This window comes from Oncorhynchus gorbuscha, linkage group LG06 (genome assembly GCF_021184085.1).
Source record: "Oncorhynchus gorbuscha isolate QuinsamMale2020 ecotype Even-year linkage group LG06, OgorEven_v1.0, whole genome shotgun sequence".
Taxonomy (NCBI): Eukaryota; Metazoa; Chordata; class Actinopteri; order Salmoniformes; family Salmonidae; genus Oncorhynchus; species Oncorhynchus gorbuscha.
Window position 1 is genome coordinate 36,874,572 of NC_060178.1, and position 27,843 is coordinate 36,902,414.

Sequence of the window (27,843 nt, forward strand, 5' to 3'; positions counted from 1 at the left end):
CTTAACTTAATATAAAACATCAATAAAATCAATTTAGCCTCAAATAAATAATGAAACATGTTCAATTTGGTTTAAATAATGCAAAAACAAAGTGTTGGAGAAGAAAGTAATATGTGCCATGTAAAAAAGCTAACGTTTAAGTTCCTTGCTCAGAACACGAGAATATATGAAAGTTGGTGGTTCCTTTTAACATGAGACTTCAATATGCCAAGGTAAGAGGTTTTAGGTTGTAGTTATAGTATTTATAGGACTATTTCTCTCTATACCATTTGTATTTCATATACCTTTGACTATTGGATGTTCTTATAGGCACTATAGTATTGTCAGTGTAACAGTATAGCTTCCGTCCCCCTCCTCGCCCCTACCTGGGCTCGAACCAAAAACACATCGACAACAGCCACACTCGAAGCATCGTTACCCATCGCTCCACAAAAGCCGCGGCCCTTGCAGCGCAAGGGGAATAACTACTCCAAATCTAAAAGCGAGTGACGTTTGAAACAGTATTAGCGCACACCCAGCTAACTCGCTAGCCATTCCACATTGGTTACACCAGCCATTAGGCTGATAGGCTTGAAGTCATAAACAACGCTGTGCTTGAGAAGAGCTGCTGGCAAAACGCACAAAATGCTGTTTGAATTAATGATTACGGGCCTGCTGCTGCTCAGACTGCTCCTTCAAATCAGACTTAATTATAACATATCACACAGAAATACGAGCCTTTGGTCATTAATATGATCGAATCCAGAAACTATCATTTCGAAAACAAAATGTTTATTATTTCAGTGAAAGACGGAACCGTTCGGTATTTTATCTAACGGGTGGGTGGCATCTCTAAATCTAAATATTCTTGTTACATTGCATAACCTTCAATGTTGTCATAATTACTTAAACTTCTGGCAAATTAGTTCGCAATGAGCCAGGCAGCCCAAACTGTTTCATATACCCTGACTCTGCGTGCAATGAACGCGAGAAATGACAATTTCACCTGGTTAATATTGCCTGCTAAACTGGATTAGTAGTTATAACTAGTGATTATGATTGATTGTTTTTTATAAGATAAATTTAATGCTAGCTAGCAATTTACCTTGGCTTCTATTGCATTTACCTTGGCTTCTACTCGTGGAGTGCATTGTGTTGGACTGTGCGGTTGCAAGATTGGAACCCCTGAGTTGACAAGGTGATAATCTGTCGTTCTGCTCCTGAACAAGGCATTTAACCCACAGTTCCTAGGCAGTCATTGAAAATAAGAATGTGTTCTGAACTGACTTGCCTAGTTAAAAGGTATAACATTTAAAAAAATTAATCGGAAATTTGCGCCCAAAAATACCGATTTCAATTTATTATGAAACTTCAAATCGGCCCCAATTAATCCGGTCGACCTCTAATTTTGATATCATGGATGGCCAGTTAATGCAGCCATAGCGCAGTCTATAAATGTGATAAAAATCACATACTATTAAAGTCAAACAAGAAAGATTATGGTAAAATTAGATTTTTTTTATGTTACAAAAAAGACAGAACCTGTCACTTGCAATATAAGTTCCATAGCTGGCCACTAGAACAGTATGCAAATCCTTAAGAGACCCCCCCCCCACACAATCAAAAATCTACAGCATCTTGGTTATAGTAAATCATGTTAAACAATATTATGAGTAGCAAATTGATACACAACTAGAAGTAGACCTATTTATAGAAAACATTTATCCCTCCAACAGACATCTGTCTGGAATTGTTAAGTCCATAGCATCAATTAAAAAGGGCAATGTTGGCAGTGATCAAAAGGTAGGGATCTACTCTACCCTGAACACAGACTGCAGAATGTACTGAAGATTCTCCCATGAAAAGGGTTAAAAAGCAAGCCATACATGGATGGTCAAGACTTGCAATATGCAAGGGGTTTACAAAGCTACAGACAAAACAGTACTTGGAATGACACTTGAGATGTAGCTCAATAGGACAGGAGGGGGATTATTTCAGACCAAAAGAGTATCTAGTTCATTTGCTGTATTCTTTAGGCTCCTCCCCCTCTTCACTGAGCAAACATGTGCGTATCAGCGCTTCCGTGACTGCATATGGGTCGCAGTTAGCAGATGGGCGGCGGTCCTCGAAGTAGCCCTTCTTGTCCTGACCCACCGAGCGGGGTATGCGGATGCTGGCGCCGCGGTTCGCCACGCCGGCTGAGAACTCATGGATGTTGGACGTTTCGTGGTGACCGGTCAAGCGCCGGGCGTTGTCCAGCCCCCCTTTGGGGTCGTAGGCACGGATGTGGTAGCGGTGTCTCCTTCCCAACTTCTCAATCGAATCTTCGATGCCCCTGTGTGGATAGAAGACAGAAGGGGTTAATCCACTGCTAAAGAGACTTGAGACTTAAAAAGCTTATGAGGCCGGTTTCCCAGGTTGGATTAAGCTTAGTCTTCAACTAAGAAGCATAATCAATGGAGAATTGCCATTTGTCTAGACCTAGGCTTAATATGGGTCCAGGAAAACCAGCCCTAAAAATAGAGCAGTGGGTTTACAGCACAATTGAATCCATGCCTACCGCAATCCGCCATCTTCTCTCATCTCCTTGGTGCTGAAGTTTGTATGGCAGCCAGCACCGTTCCAATTCCCAGGGATGGGCTTGGGGTCGAATGAGGCCACCACACCAAAGTCTTCACACACCCGGTGGAGGATGAACCGAGCAGCCCAGAGGTGGTCACCCATGTTGATACCTTCACATGGCCCAACCTGGAACTCCCACTGGAAGACAATAAGAGTCCGAGAGATGATAGTTTTGAATATTTACGGAGTTTCATGAACACAGATTTAGCCTAATCCTGCACGAAGACTAATTCTTGGACTATGCTTAATCTGTATACGGAACAAAAATATAAATGCAACATGTAGTGTTGGTCCCATGTTTCAGGAGCTGAAAAATGAGCCAAGAACTCTTCCAATACGCAGAAAAAGCTTATTTCTCAAATTGTGCGCATTTGTTTACATCCCTGTTAGTGTGCCTTTCTCTTTTGCCAAGATAACCCATCCACCTGACAGGTGTGGCATATTACGAAGCTGATTAAACAGCATGATCATTACACAGGTGCAACCTTGTGCTGGTGACAATAAAAGGCCACTAAAATGTGCAGTTTTGTCACAACAATGCCACAGATGTCTCAAGTTTTGTGGGAACGTGCAATTGGCATGGTAACTGCAGGAATGCGAACCAGAGCTGTTGACAGATAACTGAATGTTAATTTCTCAACCATAAAAGTCACCACCAACATCGTTTTAGAGATTTGGCAGTACACCCAACTGGCCTCACAACCGCAGACCGCATTTATGGCGTCGTGTTGGCGAGCAGTGTGCTGATGTCAACGTTGTGAACAGTGCCCTAAGGTGGCAGTGAGATTATGGTACGGGAAGGCATAAACTACGAACAGTTGCATTTTATCGATGGAAATTTGAATGCACAGATACCTATCTCAAGGCTCATTCTCATGCCATTTATCCGCCGCCATCACCTCATGTTTCAGCATTATAATGCGCGATCCCATGTCGAAAGGATCTGTACACAATTTCTGGAAGCTGAAAATATCCCAATTCTTCCAGGACCTGCATAGTCAGACATGTCACACATTGAGCAAATTTGGGATGCTCTGGATTGAGGTGTACGATAGTGTTCCAGTTACTGCTGGTATACAGCAACTTCTCTTCAATGGCTGTGTGGAGTGGGACAACATTCCACAGGCCACAATTAACAGCCTGATCAACTATGCAAAGAAGTGTCGCTCTGCATGAGGCAAATGGTGGTCACAAGATACTGACAGGGTTTCTGATCCACACACTTTTTTTTATAAAGGTATCTGTATTCCCGGTCATATGAAACCCATAGATTAGGGCCTTGTTTATTTAAATTGACCGATTTTCTTATATGAACTAAAACGTTGCATTTATATTTTTGTTCAGTAGAATAGTCAAGTGGTTCTTACCTGAGCTGGCATGACTTCAGCATTGGTGCCACATATCATAACCCCAGCATATAGACAAGCTCTATAGTGGGCTTCTACGATGTCTCTACCATACGCCTTGTCTGCTCCCACACCACAGTAGTAGGGGCCTGTTCAAAAACACTGCATCATCAGGCTCAACAGTTTAGATGCTAAACATTTAATACTCTACTTGAATATACAGACTGAAAGTAGCTATGGATATCTGCTAATGAATGGTATTTTATATTTAAACTTAACCTCTCCAACTAACCTTGTGGACCAGGGAAGCCGTTGGAAGGCCAGCCAAACGGATGTCCGTCTGTTCCCAGGATGGTGTACTCCTGTTCCATGCCAAACCACGGCACCTGGTTCTCTACCATCTCCATGATCTTCTTACACATCAGCCTGAGGTTAGTTTCTGGAGGGGAACAAACATTGTACTGGTCATTCAAACCATTTCTGCTACACTGAGCCAATGGGGCCTGGGTTCAATAAGATACTTAAGGCTGGGCCATGTTCAGCAGGCATGAAATGGAAGAAAACAGGGTGGTAATTATCCAAATGTATCCAATAAACCTCATTTTAATTTTCTATTGCAAAAGTTAAAATGTTTGAGCGCCAATGAATATGACCCCCCAATGTAACTTTACTGCTTAGGTTTACCTGTAGGCTTGCGGTTGTATTTGAGCACTTCACACAGGACCAGTTTGTTGGGGTCTTTCCTGAAGGGGTCTCTGAACATGGCAGCAGGGATAAGGTACATATCGCTGTTGGAGCCCTCCGACTGGTACGTACTGGAACCATCAAAGTTCCACTCTGGGAGATCTGAAGGAGAGAGGGAGGGAACCGTGCGATAAGAGCAACTCAGGGATTCAAATACCCGTTAGGTTCAGGGTTATTAGTCAAAGCAACCCGTATTTTTGGATTTATGCTGTATTAGAAAAGTAACTGTTGGAGCTCTTTGAGCAATGTGTTACAAGGGTGTAACCAGTATTTCATCTATATTCATTTAGAAAATAGTTTGCCACTCCAAACCCCCCCCAAAAAAAATAATTTCTGCCACCCACCACTGAAAAAACATTAGGGAAAACACTGGGTGTAGCACAAAAGTTTCTTATTACCCATTTCGACAGGCATAGATCAATGCAAATCAAATGTCAGATCTTACCATCAATGTTCTTGGGTTCAGAATCCAGAGTTCTGGTCTTGCAGCGGAGCCCCTCTCCAGTCCCATCTATCCAGATGTACATGGCCTGGACCTTGTCTCCCTGAGAAAGGTCCATATAATGCTGCTTCACAGTTTTACTCAAACTGGCACTCTCTGACGTGGCCATTTTTTCAATGAGCGCCTGGAAAACCTTGGAACAAAGAGCAATCATTTGGAATCCACTTGAAGCGTTTGATTCTTAGAATTGAGCCATTTGAAGTCTACAACTATGGTATTATGCCCACCCACTGATTTATAGTATTAGTTGATCTACTCAAAACGTCGTAACAAAAAAATAAAATGTTCAAAACGTATGTCTTGTAAGTTTGCCTAATTACTATTGCACCAACGTGTGATGAGAACGCAATCAACATCCTGCAATATCGAGTTAAATCCATGAACGTTTTCCACAAGAGAAAACAGTCCGGTTTTACAATAAAGCACGTACGCGAGCATGCTGCTATGTCAGTTTACAATAGGTTACAATACTGATGCCTGTTTACGCCTGGTTACGATGATGGAAAATAAAAGCAATGGTTTCTGTTGCCAGGTTATGATAGTCAAAAACGTCTGGCACGCACTATCCATACATGGCACATAATCAACAACAATAATAAATAACTAATATAAATGGAATTCACCATAATTCGGCTAAGAGGTGCGAAACTATAAAGAGAAACAGCACACCAATTAGTCAATATGATGAAAATACACAATGGAATTGTCGTAGCCGCTCCTATAACTTTTAAAATATAGTTATAATGACCTTATATCAAGTAAGGAATTAGGAAAAGCCTGGTACAGCCTTCTGTAAATGTTCTGTGTAATTCCAAATGTTTTTGTTTCATTCTCTACCCCAAAATTTGTCCTAACGGTTCCATTTATAAAAGAGAGATATGACCCTCTCGCCTCAGATTGGCTAGAAAAGAACGTGATCCCTTCGTGATCAGGTGATGGCGAGCTCATGGTTTGCGTTCATTGGTCGTCCGGAAAAATGTGGAGTTTCATTCAATAGCCTGCCTAAAATCCTTCCAAAAAAGTATTTATTTCAAGACTACTCTTTGTTTGCTAAAGGAATGATAACTATCCTTACCAAAACCTCAAATACGTTTCTTTATTTGAACAGTATGATAATTTGTTAAAAAAATACGAAACGGGGAAAAATATTATGCATGGAATAATTTCTATAATATGGTAATTATAAAGAACGATGATTAAGTAAAATACGCCCCTTGACGAAATGAAAACGGAATTTTCCTAGAATCAATTATGTTGTGGTGCCTCTAAAGAACAAATGTTCCTAAATGATGAAAAATAAGACCATGATGCTCTTTGACTGTTGGCTAAAATATCAAAGTTCCGTACTATTTTATTATAAGATGGACATTTGTTGACATTTGTTATGATGAAGAAACAAGAATGAAAAAAATACAGCCTACCGATTTACAAGCCAATTAACCAACAACGTAATGAATTGTAACAATTCATACAGGTTTACGTTACGATTTTATGATTAAATTATTACGTCATTGGTGATATAGAGCGACTGTATATGAAACCACATGGCTGAAAAGGCACAGTCTGCCTAGTAGACAACCTGCGTTTTTGAGGTATTATAGAATGAACGAATAAAAATGACCAACAACTCATCAATACTGAAACCATCTGGTATGTTCTGCATAATACTATAATACCGGTAGGCCTAAGGAATGGCATTGTACATTATTTGCTGAAGCCTAACATGACCCACATATAACATGATAAAATGTAGGCAATTGGTTCACATTTGTATCTATTTTAGGTGGCGATGATGACCGACTGTCAGATCTTCTGAAAAATGACGTTTTCGTGGATTTCTTTAACACGTTTCTGAACCTACCGGTGAGCCCCTTCTGCGATATAAAATAGAACACAGCTCTTTCACAGAATTTAGAATAGAATATAACTGAACAGAATAGAATAGATATTTCACAGAATTGATACTAGAACATAACTGAGTAGAATAAAATAATTGTCACAGAATGTATGTCACATTTGAATCTGTTTTCTGCCTAGGTGTTTGGTCAAACTCCTCTCTTCTTTCTGTCGGACAACACATGGTTAACTTGTCCTGAGCTACTTCATGGCCAGGTAGAGAATACAAAACCTAACGAATTGCGCCCTCCTGTGGTTTATTTATGAAACACTACTCGCTGTCCATATTTTTATTTATTTAATTTGAACAATAGGGTTCAAATAGAGTTCAAAACAGAACTTTTACTCTACATACCCATGAGAAAGACAATACAAATGAATTTCTTAATTTTGAAAAAAAAAATGTCAGTAGGCCTGGGTATTTTTTTATTTAATATTGTAGCGACCTTAACGGAGCACCTATCAACCTCAGCAAGAGGTTCAGACCACTTGTCATAAAGGTTAAGGTGTTGGATTAATATTTGCCAGACCTGTGTTCGAGTCTTGGTCAGGGCTACCCCCTGAATTTGTTATACTTTGTTAAAATGTTATGATTTATATGCTATTCTAATTTTTGACATAACAGGATGTGAACAGAGGAGGATTTCAGAAGTGGTTGACTGCTCATCGCTTCACCTTGTTCAAGGAAACAGAGTTGTTCCATTACTACACTCTCTGTAAAGAATTCTTGGAGTTCTCAAACCATCATTCAGAAGGTAATCCGATTAGTTATATATACAGTATATATATTTTTTGCAGTATGATAACGGTACTGTAAAACTAAAGCATAGAGAAACGTGACAGGGAAGGAGCCATTTTGGTCAGTGTTTCCCTGTTGACTCTTATTAGTGATGAACATCTAAATGGTATAAAAACACCCTTTACCTGTTGAAAGTGAAAGTATGGGGAGGGTTTCTAAGTACAAATATTTGGGTTAAGGGTACAATCAGTGATATACATGGAAAGGTAATGTCATAAATGTTGAAACAAAGTGTAAGAAGGTGGTGAATCATACGCGCTCGGTCTCTGGTTATGAATGGGGGGCTGACACACAATCGTTGATGGATATTTATAGAGCTCTGCTTAGGATGCCACTTGATTACGGGTGTATAGTTTAAGGAAGCGGCGAAGACCTTGCTTCAGAGGCTGGACAGGATCCAGTATATAGCTTTAAGGATATGTATTGGTGGATTTAAATCAACATCTGTATGTGCATTACTAGTGGAGACAGGTGAGATGCCTTTGGATAAATGGTGTAAAAAATTGTCATTAGCTTGTTGGGTTAGGTTGAAAGGCTGTGAGGTTGAGCATCCCACTGTTACTGTTCTAGATGACTGTTGGGAATACTAGTAGGCAGTGGTTTGTACCTTGTCAGCTCTGGGATTTGAACTTGCAACCTTTCGGTTACTTGTCCAACCACTAGGCTACCCTTCCCCCCATAACAGATATGGTGATATTAGTGGGTGAAGGACATACAACCTGTTAGTATGTTCAGATTCTCTGTTTTGGTTGGACAGTTGGAAAGCGTGTTGATGAGAGTGGTTGGAGGTTGGCCCTTCTGTGGTGATCGAGGATGTTCCTCCATGGTTACTCCCAGATCCTGTTGATCTAACCTTGGAAGCGAAAAGGAAAGATTGGTCAGAAGTCAGTGATCTAGGGAAACTGGTTGACAATTACATTGGTAGAAGTTTTTATGCTTTTTTGAACCACTTTTCACGATGGATCCAAGGACCCAGATAGTGGGCGCACAGGAGCAGGCGTTTACATTCCTGAATTTGATTTGCAGATATGTAGAAAACTAACAGTCCATTTGGCCCAGCTGGAACAGCGTTGTGTTCTCCAATTCATTTTTGAAATAAGAAGGACAAAAATCAAGGACACCAGAGTTGGAGGGCAGCAAAAGCAATCTAACTGCACATCGTCATCATTGCGTAGATTTGTAGTCACGTATTAAAATTATCTGCAGAACAAACATTCCTCATCTTTCAGCATTGGTGCACAATTGCATCAACTGCACCACCAGTCTATAGTCTATTTTGATCCTGGGGATGGGTTGTGCCTGTGGTCTAGCTGTTGCTACAGCTTCGGTGGCTAGAGTGGCCGCAGTGGCCATCTAAAGCTCAATTTTCTAAATTCTTCGTCCGAATACTCAGGCTCAAATAAATATGTTTTGAAGACACAATCGGTGCCCCTCCAGCATTGGCGACCCGTCAGTCAGTGCAGGTGGGGCTCTGTTTTGAGCCCCACATTTTGAGCAAACAAACAAAAATTCTAATAAAAATGTATATTTTTTTCGGGACGGGCATACTTATTTTGCATGTTATTTTGGCATTAATACGTGTCACATATCAGTTTGCAAACAATGTAAAACAAATATATATATGTCATTGAGGTAACAAAGCCTCATGGTCTCTTTTTTTGTTTTCTTGAGGTTGCTCAAAAATGCTGGTGTTTCAGCCTAGCTCAGTGCTTTCTGTGGTGGTGGGGCAAGCCAGCAGAAAATAGGAGCACTGCGCCGTGATTGGCTCAGTGTTCTGTCACTCATGGGGACATTACGTCACAGGCCAAGTCTAAGTCCTTCGTAAGGGTAGACATCGAACATTTAAGCCCTTTGGGTCCTGCCATAGAATTACATTAGAAGAGCCCTTCCAAGAAGGCTCAAGGCCATTGGCCACAGATAAAATGACATAATCGCCACTGCCCTCCAGTAGTTTACTTCATCACTCACAAGTATTTAATCGTCAGACATGTTCGTAGGTTGTTCTTTACTTTGTTTAACTAATGTGTAAGGTGGTCTTCACTTCTCTGCCCAAAAAATACCCACATGAATAGAATAAATACTCCAGTACTTACTATAGAATTCTGTAGTAAATTGTAGTATACTGTAGTATCCCTCGATCATTTGTAGTACTTACTCAATAAATTTGTAGTAAACTGTAGAACACCATAGTAAATACTACAGTATTAACCGCAAAGAAACACTTTAGTAAGTACTACAGTAATCTCCACAAAACACTACATTTAAAAAAACAACTATATATAGCACACATGTACAGTTGTTACCAATCTCCGCTGCTGTGGCAGTCAGCTACATAAAATAACTATATAAAATAACCGCAAACGTTTTAGGTGGAAAAGTACACATTTACTGTACCTTTTTCTTTCCTTTTTTAAAAATAGCTAATTTGGCCGTACGCTTTCAATAAAACAACTAATTTGTCCACACCACAGATTTCTGAATCATGAATCATGAACTGGCAATGGAGCAGAGCGAAACCTGCATCCAGCAATGTCATGAGTCACTTGACCCATTTTTACAGCTGTTTCAGTACAGCACTGCAGGGAGAGAGAAAGGAGGAGAGTGCAAACTCCACTGAATTAGTTTCAATGTATGGAATCACTTGGAAATTCCAGGATTTTGGGTAAACTTTTAACCTTTTACAAACAAGAAAACCTGAGTCATTTAATAAACTTTGCTTGTTTTTACATCTGCCTCCCACCACGGGTGGACTGGCCATCTGACATTTCCAGCAAATGCAAGATGGGCTGGTCTATTTTTAGCCAAGTGGGCCTGTCTAACTTGTTTTTTTTTGTGTGCAAAATGATCATTATCTGGGGGCCTTAATGAAAAAAAATGGGCCAGTGGGGAGTCCTCGAGGGGAAAAATGGGCCAGTGTGGAGTCCTCGAGGGGAAAAATGGGCCGGTGTGGGGGGGGGGGACAAGCTCGCTTCCCTGCCCCATCCGCCGTGTCTTTATGGCACATGTGTTTACTGTCAATTCCATGAAGGTCTGTGTGAAAACCCTGCTGACAGATTCAGAGTAAGGTTCTGTACAATGCTGTACAATGCTAATTTGAGGTTCTTGTTGGTTAAAGTGTTGAAATGGACAACAGCGGACCAGTGGCTACTGAGGAGATGCATTGGGAGCGGGAGAGGGATGAGACGATTCAGCACTTTCATCAAGGGCACTTGTGGTAGGTGACTGGTGTTGGTGCGTGTGTGTGTTCCTGGCCTATGATTACTCATTTATTTTCTATGCTACTGTGCATTTTCCACGTGTGGTCATTCATCGACTCATGCTTCCTGTGTGTGTGCAGGGAAGGAACTGGTGTCGTTCTGTGTGAGAGTGTCCAGGTTGTTCAACATGGACTGTGAGGATGCAGGTCAGAAACACAGATACCTGGCCCTGCTGACTGTCATCAGAGCCATCCATCTCACAGAGGGATCCAGCATCATGGCTATCTGTCACATACCACGAGGTAAAGAGACTAAACTGGTGACAAAGTAGATTAACCTGGGATCGATAGTCACCGTGAATAAAGATGATTAATTCAAGAGATGGACAGGCCACATCACCGTTACCTGTCCTGAACCTACTCACCTGCCCCTTCTCTGATCTATAGGGCTACATACTGTTTGTGCTGTGTTGATGTAATTTCTTGATTTAAATCCCTTTGTCTGTGCTCTCCTGTGTCTGTCTGGTAGATACAATGATTAGCATTCTATCCAGTGAGCTACTCGACAGTGCCAGAAAGCAGATCATCGGTCAGATGTATAACAAAGCTTTACATCGGCTGCAGCACTATTGGCTTCCTCAGTTTCTAAGATACTGCAAGGACTCACTCTGGAGAGATGCAGAGTGCAGCCACATTGTTCAGGAGTACAGCGCCATCGCATCCCACTCTGCTTCTGAGGATGTGCCTGCTTTACCTGCTCAACTGGACCCAGGCCTGGGACAGGTGAAGGAGTCAGAGCTGACTGGGAGTGCAACTGGGACCTACTGTTCCAAAAACACCAAGAGTCTCCTCTGGATGCGCCATGAGGAACCACAGAACAGATCCGTAATGGCAGCCCGGGAGACTGAGAAGATCCAAGATGGACGTCTCTGTTGCCAGTGGCTTCGTCTTGAGGGTGAAACAGGCCAGGAACGGTGCACTAATGCTGTGCATGGCAGTAAAACCAAATACCAGATTGATGCCACAACTGAACAATACCGCAACATGCCTGACGATGCAAAATCCCAAACCTGCAGCAAACAAACCAGCAAAGTGGATAACCTCAAGTCCAGCCACAGAAGTGGTAACCTTCTCCCAAACATTGATGTTGAAGGGGTCCAGGAGGGAGAAGTACTTATTCCACACACCTGTATGGAGACTCCTGCCTACTACCAACCGTCTGTCTTACCAGCTCCCCCTGTACCAGCATCTCCAGAGTCCCACCGCTACAACTACCTTCAGCCTGCCCTGTCGGCTGACAGCTTGGCTGGTGGGCCCTTAGCTGCCTTCCTGAGGGCCAGGGGACTGGAGACAGAGCTGCAGCATCTAGGGCTCTGGCAGGACCTGGACCTGGTCCTTAGCCTGGTGCTCAGGTATGGAGATATTTAAAAAATAATGTAAATTGTTGAAAAATAAATCATGAACAAATGTGTTGTGAAAATACTGAAAGCAACTTAAAAAAAATTAAACGTCTGTGAAAATGCCCAAAGCGAGAAATATATTTATAAAATGTGCTGTGTTTAACAGAAATAAACATTGTGGTATGTGCTAATAATGATTTGATTTTGGTATTGATGACTCGTTCACTTTTGTAGACTATCTATTATTTGACTGTAATATACTGTATCCTCCATACTCAGGGCCCAGGGAGATGACTCCCTCCACAGCCAGAGACAGGCTGTGGCCAGGAGGATCACACACACCTACCTGGGGGAGAACGCAGAGAGGGTAGGCCTCCTGGAGAGCGACACCAGCAGGCAGCTCCGCAGACTCCTGCCCTCTGGAGCAGTCATACCGTGGATATACACAGCCAAACATGAGATCTGTAAGGTAAAGTCAGCATGTTGACATACACTTAATATTTGAATGTTTTTGAAATCCTGTGAATCTTTGAAAATGTCTTGAGTCAATATCTTAGTAATGGGCATTCTTTTTTGTAGGTGCTTCGTGCATCTTACGATTCCTTTTTGGACGAAGACGACAAACATTTCTGCTCCTGTCTGGTAACTGATTTGATTTTGTTTTATGCAAATTGATTATACAATATAACTGTATTGTCCATGGTTACAACGGAAATGTGTACCCCCCCCCTTTTACTTGCACGTATCTGTCCATCTCCCCTTGAACTCTGTTGATGGTTATGTTATCACATTTCCCCTTATGATTTGACTACAAGGAGAGTGCCGGTGGGAACTGTGGTCAGAGGTTATCTGTCATTGGCCAGAACACAAAAGAGCAGCAGGTCAGGAGGATGAGGGAGGCTCTGGCCCTTTGTCAGTCCTGTTGTAGCCATGGAGCCACGGAGCAGCCCTCTGATTGGCAGGAGGACTGGGCCCTGATGGCTCTAGAGGACGTGAAGAGAGGAGGGTCTGTCCACCTGCACTACAAAAAGACTGGTAGGAACATAACCAAGGGCTAACACAGGAGTTATTGAGAATAAGGGGAATGTGCAGATTTGGTTGTAGCTAAGGCTACGAGAGAGCAATGCTTGTGTTACTACAGCGTGAACAATGAAAGCTCAAGGATGAGTTCAAACTCCATTTATAGTTGCATTGCAACATTTGTATTACAGTTGAAGTCGGAAGTACACCTTAGCCAAATACATTTAAACTCAGTTTTTCACAATTCCTGACATTTAATCCTAGTATAAATTATACTCTTAGGTCAGTTAGGATCACCACTTTATTTTAAGAATGTGCAATGTCCGAAAAATAGAGAATTATTTATTTCAGCGTTTACTTCTTTCATCACATTCCCAGTGGGTCAGAAGTTTACATACACTCAATTAGTATTTGGTAGCATTGCCTTTAAATAGTTTAACCTGGGTCAAATGTTTTGGGTAGCCTTCCACAAGCTTCCCACAATAAGATGGGTGAATTTTTGTCCTTTCAGGTTTGTAGGCCTCCTTGCTCGCACACGCTTTTTCAGTTCTGCCCACATATTTTCTCTAGGATTGAGGTCAGGGCTTTGTGATGGCCACTCCAGTATCTTGACTTTGTTGTCCTTAAGCCATTTTACCACAACTTTGGAAGTATGCTTGGGGTCATTGTCCATTTGGAAGACCCATTTGTGACCAAGGTTTAACTTCCTGACTGATGTCTTGATATGTTGCTTCAAAATATCCACAAAATGTTCCTACCTCATGATGCCATCTATTTTGTGAAGTGCACCAGTCCCTCCTGCAACAAAGCACCCCCACAACATGATGCTGCCACCCCCGTGCTTCACGGTTGCGATGGTGTTCTTCGGCTTGCAAGCCTCCCCCTTTTTCCTCCAAACATAACGATGGTCATTATGGCCAAACAGTTCTATTTTTGTTTAATCAGACCAGAGGTCATTTCTACAAAAAGTATGATCTTTGTCCCCATGTGTAGTTGCAAACCGTAGTCTGGCTTTTTTATGGCGGTTTTGGAGCAGTTGCTGAGCTGCCTTTCAGGTTATGTAGATATAAGACTTGTTTTACTGTGGATATACAGTAGATACCTTTTGTACCTGTTTCCTCCAGCATCTTCACAAGGTCCTTTGCTGTTGTTCTGGGATTGATTTGCACTTTTCGCACCAAAGTACATTCATCTCTTGGAGACAGAACGCGTCGCCTTCCTGAGCGGTATGACGGCTGCGTGGTCCCATGGTGTTTATTCCTGCCGTACTATTGTTTGTACAGATGATCGTAGTACCTTCAGGCGTTGGGAAATTGCTCCCAAGGATGAACCAGACTTGTGGAGGTCTCCAAATTATTTTCTGAGGTCTTGGCTGATATCTTTTGATTTTCCCATGATGTCAAGCAAAGAGGCACTGAGTTTAAAGGTAGACCTTGAAATACATCCACAAGTACACCTCCAAATGACTCAAATTATGTCAATTAGCCTATCAGCAGCTTCTAAAGCCCTGACATCATTTTCTGGAATTTTCCAAACTGTTTAAAGGCACAGTCAACTTAGTGTATGTAAACTTCTGACCCACTGGAATTGTGATACAGTGAGGTAAAAGTGAAATAATCTGTCTGTAAACAATTGTTGGAAAAATTAGATAAGTAGATGTCCTAACCGACTTGCCAAAACTATAATTTTGTTAACAAGAAATAAACAAGTTTTAATGACTCCAACCTAACTTCTTGGCGCACCCATCCCATTCGCAGGATCATTTTCCTCAACATCTGCTGAATTGCAGAGCGCCAAATTCAAATTGAACTACTAAAAATATTTAATTTTCATGAAATCACAGCAATCAACTGTATTTGGAGAGCAAACTTCCACGATAAGGACTCTAGGCCCTGTGAATACTGTCATTGTGTCTGTCTCTAGAGCCACGTGATCTGCCGTTTGACTTGCTGGCAGTGAGGTACCCAAAGCTGGCACTGGAGAATCTGAGCGTTAACTATTTGCTGTATCAGAAGAAGAAGCCTTTCTCAGATGGCGAAAGCTCAAAGCCAGTATCCGCTGGTTCCATGATGAAGAAAGCCCCTCTGATGTTAAAGAAAGACAACAGTTTTGTTCGCATGCCGTCTATGAGGCCAAGGTACTGTTGGGACATCACCTGAAATGCGGCCTTCTCATTGAGTCATTGTTTATCTAATGAGTGTATCTAATCTAGCATAACTAATAATCTTCAGCTACCACTAATTTTGCAGAAGCCAGCTATTTTGTAGGAGGTTTTACTTGCAATGATTGTGATAAGTGGTTGTTTTACCTACTTTAGTTAAATAAGAGCTCTATGAGCAACTTCTAAATGACTCAAATGTTAATTTGTATATGGCTGTATTGTTTGTCTCTGTGCTACAGGTCATTTGGAGATGTGCTCCGGAACCCTGTGAGTCTGGACTACTTCAAGCGCTTTCTGCGTTTCCACTATGCCCAAGGAGCGCTGCTCTTCACACTGGAAGTAGAGAAGCTGAGAGCCATCGACCGGCCCAAACCTCAGAAGATAAAAATCCTCGCCATCGTGAATAAGTTCTTACGCCGGGAGGACCCCAGTACAGTCCTCAAATCCTTATTCATTATTCCTGTCAGATTCTGTCTAGAGTAGGGTCCTTGGTGACCTTTAGCCAAGCTGACATCAATGGTGACGTTATTCACTTTGCTGCTGATAGTCTTAAAGGACTGTTTGTATGACGCTGAAAGAGATGTATTGAAGTGAAAAGACTAACAAGACTAGTATCCCTCTACAGTAATATATTGGAGCTATAGTAAAGTTTAAACGCTAACTAGCATCGTCCCATAGTGGGCTACCTGCAGTGCAGTGCTGACATCATCTCCCAAGCGGCTCAGATGAGAACCGTTTCCTGTGAGGTTCTCTACACCATCCAGGACCTGGTCACCAAGTCACTGGAAGGAACATGGTATTGGGATTATTTATCCTTTGGCCATGAGTTGATTTAGCCTGGTCCTATATTTGTTTGTGCTGTATAGCCAACTCCTATGGTCGTTGTTATGCTAAACATGACAATAACCTTAGAAGTTGGCAAGACGGAACAAACAAATCTGGGACCAGGCTATGGATGATTGATGCTACTTGACAGAACTGTGTGATGTGATGTGTGTGTGTGTTTGGATGCAGACGAAACAGTGTGCGTTAATCCGATGTGTGTGTTTGGATGATTCCTTGCAGGTTCAAGCAGTACCAAGACACGTTTCCACCCTGTCCTGCTGTGGGCTCAGACTCCTGCCTGAGAGGAGCCATACTGAAGACCAAACTGGTAGGAAGAACACCCGGCCTCTCATCCTCTATGTACTGTTAGACACTAGACAGTTGTACAATCACTGTATAACCCTCTTGGGCAATGGTATCTAAAATGCTCTGTCTTTCATTCATTCACTCACTCCTTATGCACCTCACCCTGAAGAAAAATGTCTGGCTGGTGTTTTGCCGATTCATCAAGACAGTCTGTAAGTTTCAAACCGCCATGAAGGATCCTCGCACGAGGACTGAGTTTGAACTGTACCTGAGAATGAGCTACCGCCACTTCTCCGAATGTAAGCTGTCCTCAGTCCCCTCTCTCCATTCTGTTCCTGGTTCTGGTGCTGAACAAAGTATAGTTTGACAGGTGCTACAGAAAAAATACATATGAATTAAAAGGACAAAACTCCAGTACACTGATCTTGGATGTTCCACAAACCAATGTTTTGGCGTTACACCTTGATCCGGATTTTAAATCTAGTTCTGGTGCTAGAAGTACACACCACTAAGTTTACCTTGTCTCCTATAGCATGTGACTCCCGTGCCCCTCCTAAAGACGAGGGGGATACCTCCCACATGAAGAGTCGGGTCATTAACGGTAAAGTCATCATCATTGACTTCCTCATCAACGACCTATCTTTTTACCTGGAGAGTGAGAGGTAAGATTGAATCGTCTCACAAGGTCATAAATATGTTTTCCTTCTTACATTATTGACATTCACTTCTATTGACAGAAGTACTTTGCTGTGATTGTTTTCAACTCAAATTAAGACTGTCTGAGTGGGGAAAATAGAAAATTAGCTGTTATTGACAGAGATTTGGAACTCTCTTTCTTATTGGTCTGTAAACAAATTTACTAGCCAAAATTCCATCCCATCAAAACAGGCTGAACATTCAGGCTATCTTTTCAAGCAGCTCTTACACCAGGGATTCCCAAACTTTTTTGGCCCTAGACCCCATTTTGCGATCTGAAAATTCTCACAACCCCAACCATGTGGAAATAATTATGTAATTAACAGCCAATGTTTACTTTTTTATTTGGGGCTACGACAGTCAATTGCAAATGAGTCTGACATAATGCATCATATCTCAGCGCCACTGATGAGATGGGTGTGCTTGATGTCACATCGGAGATTCTCAAAGTCAGAGGGTGTGGTCGACAGTACGCACCTCACCCCTTCTGTCACATCCAACCTGGATCGATATTTGGTTTTAATGAAGACGAGAGCACCGTATCACCCAGATATGAGCTGGCGAAGGGTACGATGAGTTTTAAGGGAGACGTCAGGGTATTCCTTTTTATTCAGGAACCAAAACTCCTCCGTAGTGACCAGTGAATGCATTCGGTCACATGACAGCTCGGTTCAGCTGTTCGATTTCACATACCGGCATGTCGACTGAGACAGGATCAAAGTCAAACGGGTTGGGAAGTAGACCCCAAAGTGCTCTTCCAAGCGTTGGAGGTGAGCAGTCATCACTTGTGTGGGACACTTACTGATGCTGTTTTCTGTTAGAAACATACACAGCTGAGGGAAGGGGACATGGTTCAATTTTGAAAGACTCTCCAATAAGATTTTGTTTTCCTCTGAATCCATTGAATTGGTCAGTCATCTGTAGAATGTTTTTGTATTTCCCCTGCATGGTTGCGTTCAGTTCGTTCAAGATCCCAAATATGTCTGTTACATAGGCAAGGATATATTTTCTTTTCATTATACAGAAAGTCAACCAAGTCTTTAATTTTTATATTTTTTTCTTCATCCATTGTGAATGACAACAGTTCCTCTCTCAATACGAAAAATCAACTCAACACTCCCCCTCGATAACCACCAAGCCTCAGTGTGAAATAGAACATTGTCAAGCTCTGATTTCATATCTCCACAGAGGTTTGGGAACAGGCATGCGCACAGTTGGTGCGTTTTGATGTAGTTTACAAATGAAGTTACCTGCTGCAGTATATCTCCGAGTTCTGTGCTCAGCTCTTTTGATGCCAGTTTCTCAGTGTGTCAAACAATGCGCCCATATGGCAGTGGGAGACACATTCATAACTAGAGTGCAGAGGCCCCTGCCCGCTGTCCCGCCATACTGTAGATGGAGCCCCATCTGTGCAAAAGCCCACCATTCGATCTCATGGAGTCTGTTTTTCATCAATATAGCCATGCTCGGGAATTGTGAGACAGAACCATATGTCCTTGTGAATAGCATCCCCAGACATGTATAGCAGACACAAGTCAATGCATGGGCATCTCGGGCCCTCTCAACTGACATCCATTTGGAGAGCATAAGTTGGGGAGTTTTTGAATCGTTCAGAGTTTCCTCTTGATTGCTAGAAATAACATAAATTCTTTAAGTGTTATCTGACAAAGCTATTGATGAGAGTTTCTCTACCTCTGCCTCCCCAAACATTGTATTCCCCATCAGTTGTGGATGGTAATATCAAAGTCTCTGCAATAGTGTGTGGTTTGATAGCGTAGTGGGCATAGCCATTCTCCCATGATCGAAAGGCGCTATCTGGTTGAATTTAATCTTTTAGATTTGAACCATTTTCATTTCGATTTTTAAGGTTAACCACATTATAATGATTTTGAGATACAAAGAGAATGCTATATTGTTTTTATATTTTTGTTCATTTTATGTTGTCAGCATTTAGGAAATTCTCCCGCAATTCCATTTTCATGTCAGCGACCTCTATTTTGGGAACTGCTGTCTTACACTAAAAGGGCATTAATCATAATTTTCACAGTATCATTTCAACCTCATAGTGTGAAAATATATACAGTATATACACTGAGCGTACAAAACATTGAGAACACTTTCCTAATATTGAGTTACATATCTCACCTTTCGATTTGTGTGTAGCCCAAACTGTTTGGATGCTACAGACAGAAGTTGGCACATCGGCAGTACCGACTTCAGATGAGTCCTGTGACGCTTGTGGGGGTTGTAGAGCAAAACGGGGAACACCGTTGTGTTCGAGAGGGTCATCTTTTTGTACCCCAAACAGGACACTACAGACATTTTTGTGAGAAGACCAATTTTTGGGATAGATGTGGTAAAGAGGTCCATGGAACTCGACCCAGACAAAGGAAATGCCATGGAAATGCGTGGGGAAAAGATCCTGAATCCCCCCCCCCCACTCCCCCAGTAAAATTAGCCTACATTTAGGCTATTGTTTAAATGTGTATTTAACGCTATGTTGGGGTATAATGCTTCCTTACATTCTACCTGCAAACGTGAAATCTTTGGACAATAACATAGATGACCTACGTGGAAGATTAAACTACCAACGGGACATTCAAAACTGTAATATCTCATGCTTCACGAAGACGTGGCTGAACGACAACACTATCAACATACAGCTGGATGATTATACGCTGCACCAGCAGGATAGAACAGCGGCATCTGGTAAAACAAGGGGCGGCAGACTATGTATTTTTGTAAATAACAGCTGGTGCACGATATCTAAGGAAGTCTCGAGCTATTGCTTGCCTGAGGGAGAGTATCTCATGTTAAACTGTAGACCACACTATCTACCTAGAGAGTTTTCATCTGTATTTTTCATAGCTGTTTTACATACCACCACAGTCAGAGGCTGGGACTAAGACCGCATTGAATGAGCTGTATTCCACCATAAGCAAACAAGAAATTGCTCATCCAGAGGCGGCGCTCCTAGAGGCCGGGGACTTTAATGCAGGGAAACTTATCTGTTTTACCAAATTTCTATCACCATGTTAATTGTGCAACTAAAAGAAAAAAACTCTGGACCACCTTTACACCACACATGGAGACGCATACAAAGCACTCCCTCACCCTCCATTTGGCAAATCTGACCATAATTATATCCTCCTGGTTCCTGCTCACAAGCAAAACTTAAAGGATGAAGCACCAGTGACGAGATCAATAAAAAAGTGGTCAGATGAAGCAGATGCTAAACTACAGGACTGTTTTGCTATCACAGACTGGAATATGTTCCGGGATTCTTCCAATGACATTGAGGAGTACACCACATCAGTCATTGGCTTCATTAATAAGTGCTTGGATGATGTTGTCTCCACAGTGACCGTATGTACATACCCCAACCAGACGCCATGGATTACAGACAACATCCACACTGAGCTAAAGGCTTGAGCTGCCGCTTTCAAGGAGCGGGATTTTAACCCTGAAGCTTATAAGAAATCCCGCTATGCCCTCCGATGAACCATCAAACAGGCAAAGCGTCAATACAGGACTAAGATCAAATCGTACTACACCGGCTCTGAGGCTCGTCGGATGTGTTAGGGCTTGCAAACCATTATAGACTATTAAGAGAAGCACAGCCGAGAGCTGCCCAGTGACACGAGCCTATCAGAATAGCTGTCCTACTTATATATATTGCGAGCATGTGCTGACCAACTGGCAAGTGTCTTCACTGACATTTTCAACATCTCCCCGTCCGAGTCTGTAATACCAAAATGTTTTAAGCAGACCACCATAGTGCCTGTGCCCAAAAACACTAAGGTAACCTGCCTAAATGACTACTGACCTGTAGCACTCACGTCTGTAGCCATGAAGTGTTTTGAAAGGCTGGTAATGGCTTACATCAACACCATTATCCCAGAAACCCTAGACCCACTCCAATTTGCATACCGCCCCATCAGATCCACAGATGATGCAATCTCTATTGCACTCCACACTGCCCTTTCCCACCTGGACAAAAGGCACACCTATGTGAGAATGTTATTAATTGACTACAGTTCAGCGTTCAACACCATAGTGCCCTTTAAACTCATCAATAAGCTAAGGACCCTGGGACTAAACACCTCCCTCTGCAACTGGATCCTGGACTTCCTGACGGGCCGCCCCCAGGTGGTAAGGGTAGGTAACAACACATCTGCCACGCTGATTCTCAACACAAGGGCCCCTCAGGGGGGCATGCTCAGTCCTCTCCTGTACTCCCTGTTCACTCATGACTGCACAGCCAGGCACGATTCCAACACCATCATTAAGTTTGCAGATGACACGACAGTGGTAGGCCTGATCACTGACAATGATGAAACAGCCTGTCGGGAGGAGGTAAGAGACCTGGCCGTGTGGTGCCAGGACGACAACCTCTCCCTCAACGTGATCAAGACAAAGGAGATGATTGTGGACTACAGGAAAAAGAGGACCGAGCACGCCCCCATTCTCATTGACGGGGCTGCAGTGGAGCAGCTTGAGAGCTTCAAGATCCTTGGTGTCCACATCACCAACAAACTAACATGGTTCAAGCACACCAAGACAGTCTTGAAGAGGGCATGACAAAACCTATTCCCCCTCAGAAGACTGAAAAGATTTGGCATGGGTCCTCAGATCCTTCAACGGTTCTACAGCTGCACCATCGAGAGCATCCTGACTGGTTGCATCACTGCCTGGTATGGCAACTGCTCGGCCTCCGACCGCAAGGTACTGCAAAGGGTAATACGAACGGCCCAGTACATCACTGGGGCCAAGCTTCCTGCCATCCAGGACCTCTATACCAGGTGGTGTCAGAAGAAGGCCCTAAAAATTGTCAAAGACTCCAGCCACCCTAGTCATAGACTGTTCTCTCTGCTACCGCATGGCAAGTGGTACCGGAATGCCAAGTCTAGGTCCAAGAGGCTTCTAAACACCTTCCCCCTCCCTTACACATATTACTTCAACTAACCGGAGGTGCCCCACCCACATTGACTCTGTACTGGTACCCCCCTGTGTTTAGTCTCTCTATTGTTATTTTACTGTTGCTCTTTAATTACTTGTTGCTTTTGTTTCTTATTATTTTCTGTATAAAAAAAATGCATTGTTGGTTAGGGGCTCGTAAGTAAGCATTTCACTGTAAGGTCTACCTCTTGCATTTGGCGCATGTGACTAATATAATTTGATTTGATTGTATGGATGTTCGCCCCAATCAGTTAAACAACGACTGCCTACCACCACCGATTTCTGTACGCTATTTTTGCTAGCAGCTTATACGAACGGGGGCTAGTATTTAGCAGTCACTTCTTCTAAACCTGAATATAGGGACTACTTCTAAATGTTATGCAGCGAAAACAGCCAAATACTGTATATCCAAATCGGAGTTTAGTAACCACATTGTCGGCCTATACCCCTTAGATCAGGCCAGGTCGCAATTGTAAATGAGAACTTGTTCTCAACTTGCCTACCTGGTTAAATAAAGGTGAAATAAATAAATAAAAGATCAGATTTGTTGAATGTGTGCCAATCTGGCAGCTTTCTTCTAAATCCCAATAAAGACAGATTTTTATTAGGATGTTTTTATCATGCCAATTAGATATCCGCGGGGGCATGGACATTAACTCTTTAATGTGGGTTGTGTCCTGATATACCGCTAAGCTGTTGTGTTTGTTGTTGTGCTGCAGGTTCAGGAACCTGGCAGATTCAGGCACAGTGATGGCATCTGCAGGGATGTATGGAGAGAATGACCATGCTATACTACACCAGAAGGCTGACATGATCATTAAGATTTTCCTCAAGTCTGAGATCTCTCCCAAACTTAGGGTAGGACTACTTAGTTCAGATGTCTATATGGTACTATGGTTTTATATGATATCACGTTTCATATGATACTTAATGAGACTCCATCTGCAGTCCCATTGGCTGTCTTTTTATATCCCATATCGTGTTATGGTTAATATCATATGGTAACTCTGTGCCGCTTTGTTTGTAGATAAACATAGCTGAGACCCAGAGGGATGCCATCCTGCAGCAGTGCTCCACTGGGAAAGTAGACAGAGGACTGTTCCACCCAGCTATCGTAACCATCTTCCCCAACCTTGTCTTCTGCTGGAAAACGTGACCTATAGCTAGTGTTATTATTGCTTTCACTTATGTTGCAGTGATATTACAGTACATGCTTGTTACACATTTTGGTATTTAGGGAGACCTCTTTGTCTGTGAGCTTATTTAATAAAACATTTCACGAGGCAACAGTCTGATATCACTTTCCCCCATAGTGGTTGAATTATAGCCTGTATACCAGTCAGTAAGAGAGCAGCAACAGACTGGTACCCCGGCTAGTTGAACGGACCTTGCTGAGTGAACTGATCCCTCCCCTGCTTTAGGTTCTGTAATCAGAAGTTGACAAAGAACCTGGATGGAGTCAAGGCTACTAAGAAGCAGGAGGTTTCCTCCACCCCAGACTACATGGGCCCGCTGCTCATAGACAACGACTGGTACCGCAAGGTCAAAACCATCATGTCCATAACAGGTCAGTTCCACTGTCCAAGACAGTTAGAGAGCAGTGTAAGGGAATCTTTATAAGCCCAGATGAGCAATATGGTGCACAGCTCGGAGTAAATAAATGTACGGTACATATAGATGATACAAGACATGGAGGACAAACAGTTTGGCTAAAGACTCTCCGGTTGGTTGTTTGAGAAGTGACACCTCTCTGTCAACAGAGGACCACACCACTCTGAGGTTTACAGTCCACCATGGACTCAAACTGATCCTGCCTCAAGCCATGCTGGATCTGAAGCGGTCACACAATAATATGCCATTGCCACACAAGGCCCCCAGTCCCCAGAGATCTGTGCCATCCTACAGCGGGCCACACGCTGAGTATGTATTTCTGTTTTTCTGTATTAAGTGGAGAAAAAAAATGTGCTTGATTGATGTCAAACGGTTGTTCCACTATTTGGAGACAGACACCTGTGCATGTACAGTATGTAAATATTACACGGCTTATATGTGTGATCTGTCTTTTTCTAGCCACCCAGTGTTGGACGCACATCATAAACCCCAGCGACACAGGTGAGCGCTTTCTTGTTTGTGTTTCATCCTATGCATAGCACTGGGGGATGCAGTCGCTCCGCTCACAACCCAGACCTATACCATACGTCAGCAGGAGGGAGAAGATTCTTTAGACCTCGAAATTAGTTACTTGTCTGATTTTGTTTTCGAGGATGCCAAAATGATTAGTCAAATTCGTTGCTGTTGTTGTAGTTTCCACCCACCACCAGCAGAGAGCAGCATAGGCCAAGACGGATCCTCTTTCTGATCAGCGAGGATGACTGGAGCGGCCAGTTGCAGTGAATAAACCATACTAATTTACTCATGCGTTAGATCTACTTATTGATTTTTTTTCTTCTAAAAAGCTAAAATCAGAAAAGTGGCATTTATTTTTTTCTAATTTGTTACACATCATTTTTACGAAGAAAACAACAGAGCTACCAATACAATTTATTTTTATTTTATTTTACTAGGCAAGTCAGTTAAGAACAATTTCTTTTTTTCAATGACGGCCTAGGAACAGTGGGTAAACTGCCTGTTCAGGGGCAGAACGAAAGATTTGTACCTTGTCAGCTCAGGGTTTTGAACATGCAACCATTCGCTTACTAGTCCAACGCTCTAACCACTAGGCTACCCTGCCGCCCCAATGTTTATGTAACCCATGTAAGATTGTAAGTATGTAGTTCTAAAGCTTATTTTTAAAGGTAAAGAACTGGTAAATTGTTTGCTCTGCTCTCCTCCTAGGCTGTGTTTCTATATATATATATATATATATATATATATATATATATATATATATATATATATATATATATTAGGCTTAGCCCAAAGCCATTAAGTCAGGCACTTAAATGGGAATCGAGTCTCATCATTGGTATTCCTCCCGCTAACAGAAAGGGTACAGTAATTGGCTAATTTCAGCTCTAACGTGTGCCATAAAAGCCCTTACGATCCCTTTTAATTAAGCCTCAGTGAAAAGCCTTGCTTTGCAACATTAAAAACGGTGTCAAATCAGTATGTAGAACAATGCTGTACATATCAGAAAATTGATCTACACAGTAGTTGAATTAAAAAGTTTCCAACAGGGAATAACTAGGGCCAGTAGAACATTTTTATTTTATAGGGTCTGGACTCGTTGTATATTACCTCCTTTGTTACCACTGTAGAAAAGCAATTAAAACGGAAGATTTGTGTTTTTATTCCTAAAGAAACTGTCAGCTCCGCTGTCTTAATAAAAAAAAGAGATCCTCATGCCCACTCTGCTTAAGTTTTAGGGCAGGCTAATTTACATTGTGGCTTGGAGTGAATGAAGGTCTGGGAGGAGGAAAATGTTCGGCTGAGGGCGAACAAAGGCACTGCCTGCGCTAATTCTTGGCGACGGAAATCCTGTTTCTGCATGTTATTGTGACAGAGAATATGAGTCTATCTGAAACCTTGTCAGAGTTATTAAAAATGACGGTCTGCACAGTGTGAATCTGAATGCTGCCTTAGGCCCTGTTTTTATTATGTATTGTGAAGTTAGTCTTTTCTTTCAACTCCCTCACATTACACTTTCAAGTGGCGCTGCTGCTGTCATTGTTCAGTTTGTTTGTTTGTTCTAGAGACTACGAGAGCATTCAAATGTTGAATTTATTCTGATAAATACATTTAACATTTGGAATTGATTAGTGCCACTTGTGGTTTTAGCTGAGAATGTTAAATCATCAAAGGTTAACACTATCATTACAAATGTGGACTTAAACCTTAGTAATACTGAAATGTTCAGAATGAGTACACAATACAGTATATTTCTATAAAGATCCCTACACTCATGAGTGTTTCCTGTGCGACCTCTTGCCTCAACTCAGTCAGTCTGCCATGCAACCCCCTTTTATTTCCTCTCTTCTCAGCTAAATGTCAACAGTCTCTAGTTTGTAGTCTTGGTGAGAGGGGGGAGGGAGGTGGAGAGTGAGCGAGAAGGAGACCTGCCAGAGGCATTAGACAACGAACGGCTAATTTCCCTAAAACACACGTTTAATTAAACAAATGGCCATGAAGAGGGGAGAGGAAAATATAAATGGTGAGAGTCTGTCAAAAAATGTCCTGTGTGAGGAGGAGTTCATTAATATTTACAGACCCTGTGGTGTTTCCAGTCCTTATTATTGGTGGTGGCCCAAATTGCACTGTGTTCCCTATATAGTGCACTACTTTTGACCAGAGCCATATGAGTCCTGGTAAAAAGTAGTGCACTACAACAGAATTGGGTGCCATTTGCAATGTGACCATTGTCTCTGCTTCTACTCACCAGCACTACCAGAAACCAGACTGGTATGGTCTTTAGAACTAACAGTAATGAGTGTGCTGTGGCCTCTGTGGAATGGTTACACAGTAGCAGGAGTTGGTATAGACCTGGTCCCAATTTCGGGCCTACTTGACCCTGGTAAATGGTGGAGGTGATGCTGACATGCGCAGGACCAAGATACTAGGTAGCGCCTGTTTAACTCATTCTGTCGTGTTCAGCTATTAGCTGATTAGATTGGGTGTCAAATCCAATCTGTTGTGTTTAAAATGTAAGATGTGGCTTTGAGGCTGCCTTGAGTTTGTCTCTCTTCAGACACAGTCATATGCTTCATTAAACACATTAGGATGCAAGGTGCAGGAGGCACGCTACACACACACACACACATGCAACATGTCTTAATTGTGTTCTGTGGACTAGAGTTACAAGGCAGTGAATACACTTTTAGAGAAAAGGTTTCCAAAAAGGTTATTTGTTGAGGGGATAGGGTTCTAACAACAATTGTTTTCATCTGAAAAACCCTTTTTGGAAGCTGAAGTTTCTTTGTAAGACAAAGAGTTCTACCTAAAACTTTTTTCATCCTATGTTTTTAAAGAAATGGTGCTGATGATTATTTGGAATGCAAGAAAGATTCATTGGAAGGCAAGGATTCCACATAGAACCCTTCTGAATGTTTTTTTCTTGTTCTTTTAAATAGTGCCTGAGCATTAGTGTTTACCTCAGTGTTTAAAGAGCAACTGCCCCCCCAAAACACAACTTAATATTTAAACAACAGCCTATGTGGCATCCATATGAGTCAGAAACATTTATTATACTGTCAAAATTGACGACAATGTGTAAATATGATCATTTTGGCCATGAAGTCAGTCTCGTCCAAAACAGAGTTTTGTGAGACTTGTGGTCGTGACCGCCTCCCAATGTAAATGAAGGTTGGGTTTGTTTCAGTCCTGCCCACATACCAACAGCTGGCAGCACACAAGTAATCATCAATTTGGAGTCCAGCTCAATGCGACCCAATCATAA

The 27,843-nt window shown here is 42.2% G+C and overlaps 2 protein-coding genes across 4 annotated transcripts; one reads left to right on the forward strand and one right to left on the reverse strand.

The window, feature by feature from the left end:
- Positions 1–1,482: 1,482 nt before the first annotated feature.
- Positions 1,483–6,088, reverse strand: LOC124037123 (glutamine synthetase-like). 2 transcript variants are annotated; one of them, XM_046351778.1, is made up of 7 exons: positions 5,942–6,088; positions 5,137–5,326; positions 4,632–4,793; positions 4,240–4,386; positions 3,969–4,096; positions 2,540–2,739; positions 1,483–2,314 (listed from the first exon to the last, which is right to left on the reverse strand). In XM_046351778.1, exons 2-7 carry the CDS (start codon positions 5,300–5,302, stop codon positions 1,996–1,998), a joined length of 1,122 nt encoding a protein of 373 aa, XP_046207734.1. In that variant the 5' UTR covers positions 5,303–5,326; positions 5,942–6,088; the 3' UTR covers positions 1,483–1,995. The 2 variants fall into 2 exon arrangements, with proteins under 2 accessions (XP_046207734.1, XP_046207735.1); XM_046351779.1 differs by having other exon boundaries at positions 5,137–5,317; positions 5,942–6,076.
- Positions 6,089–6,448: 360 nt separating this feature from the next.
- LOC124037124 (regulator of G-protein signaling protein-like) lies at positions 6,449–25,274 on the forward strand. Of its 2 annotated transcripts, XM_046351780.1 has the most exons (22): positions 6,449–6,843; positions 6,977–7,056; positions 7,231–7,305; positions 7,715–7,844; positions 11,004–11,102; positions 11,226–11,387; positions 11,614–12,496; positions 12,764–12,953; positions 13,064–13,126; positions 13,300–13,519; positions 15,428–15,641; positions 15,905–16,095; positions 16,344–16,461; positions 16,731–16,818; positions 16,966–17,095; positions 17,329–17,458; positions 23,171–23,309; positions 23,479–23,603; positions 23,873–24,018; positions 24,212–24,371; positions 24,522–24,563; positions 24,756–25,274. In XM_046351780.1, the coding sequence occupies exons 1-22, from the start codon at positions 6,810–6,812 to the stop codon at positions 24,808–24,810; spliced, it is 3,474 nt and encodes a 1,157-aa protein (XP_046207736.1). In that variant the 5' UTR covers positions 6,449–6,809; the 3' UTR covers positions 24,811–25,274. The 2 variants fall into 2 exon arrangements, with proteins under 2 accessions (XP_046207736.1, XP_046207737.1); XM_046351781.1 differs by lacking the exons at positions 24,212–24,371; positions 24,522–24,563; positions 24,756–25,274 and having other exon boundaries at positions 23,479–23,565; positions 23,873–24,007.
- Positions 25,275–27,843: the final 2,569 nt, after the last annotated feature.

Excerpts from the sequence above, each read along its gene's own strand:
- LOC124037123 (XM_046351778.1), bottom strand. The coding sequence starts at position 5,302 with ATGGCCACGTCAGAGAGTGCCAGTTTGAGTAAAACTGTGAAGCAGCAT. Across the intron at positions 4,387-4,631 it reads ATACAACCGCAAGCCTACAG|AAACTAACCTCAGGCTGATG; the intron begins GTAAACCTAAGC and ends GTTCCCCTCCAG. Across the intron at positions 2,315-2,539 it reads AGAGAAGATGGCGGATTGCG|GGGCATCGAAGATTCGATTG; the intron begins GTAGGCATGGAT and ends CTATCCACACAG.
- LOC124037124 (XM_046351780.1), top strand. The coding sequence starts at position 6,810 with ATGACCAACAACTCATCAATACTGAAACCATCTG. Across the intron at positions 12,954-13,063 it reads CCAAACATGAGATCTGTAAG|GTGCTTCGTGCATCTTACGA; the intron begins GTAAAGTCAGCA and ends TCTTTTTTGTAG. Across the intron at positions 15,642-15,904 it reads ATGCCGTCTATGAGGCCAAG|GTCATTTGGAGATGTGCTCC; the intron begins GTACTGTTGGGA and ends TCTGTGCTACAG.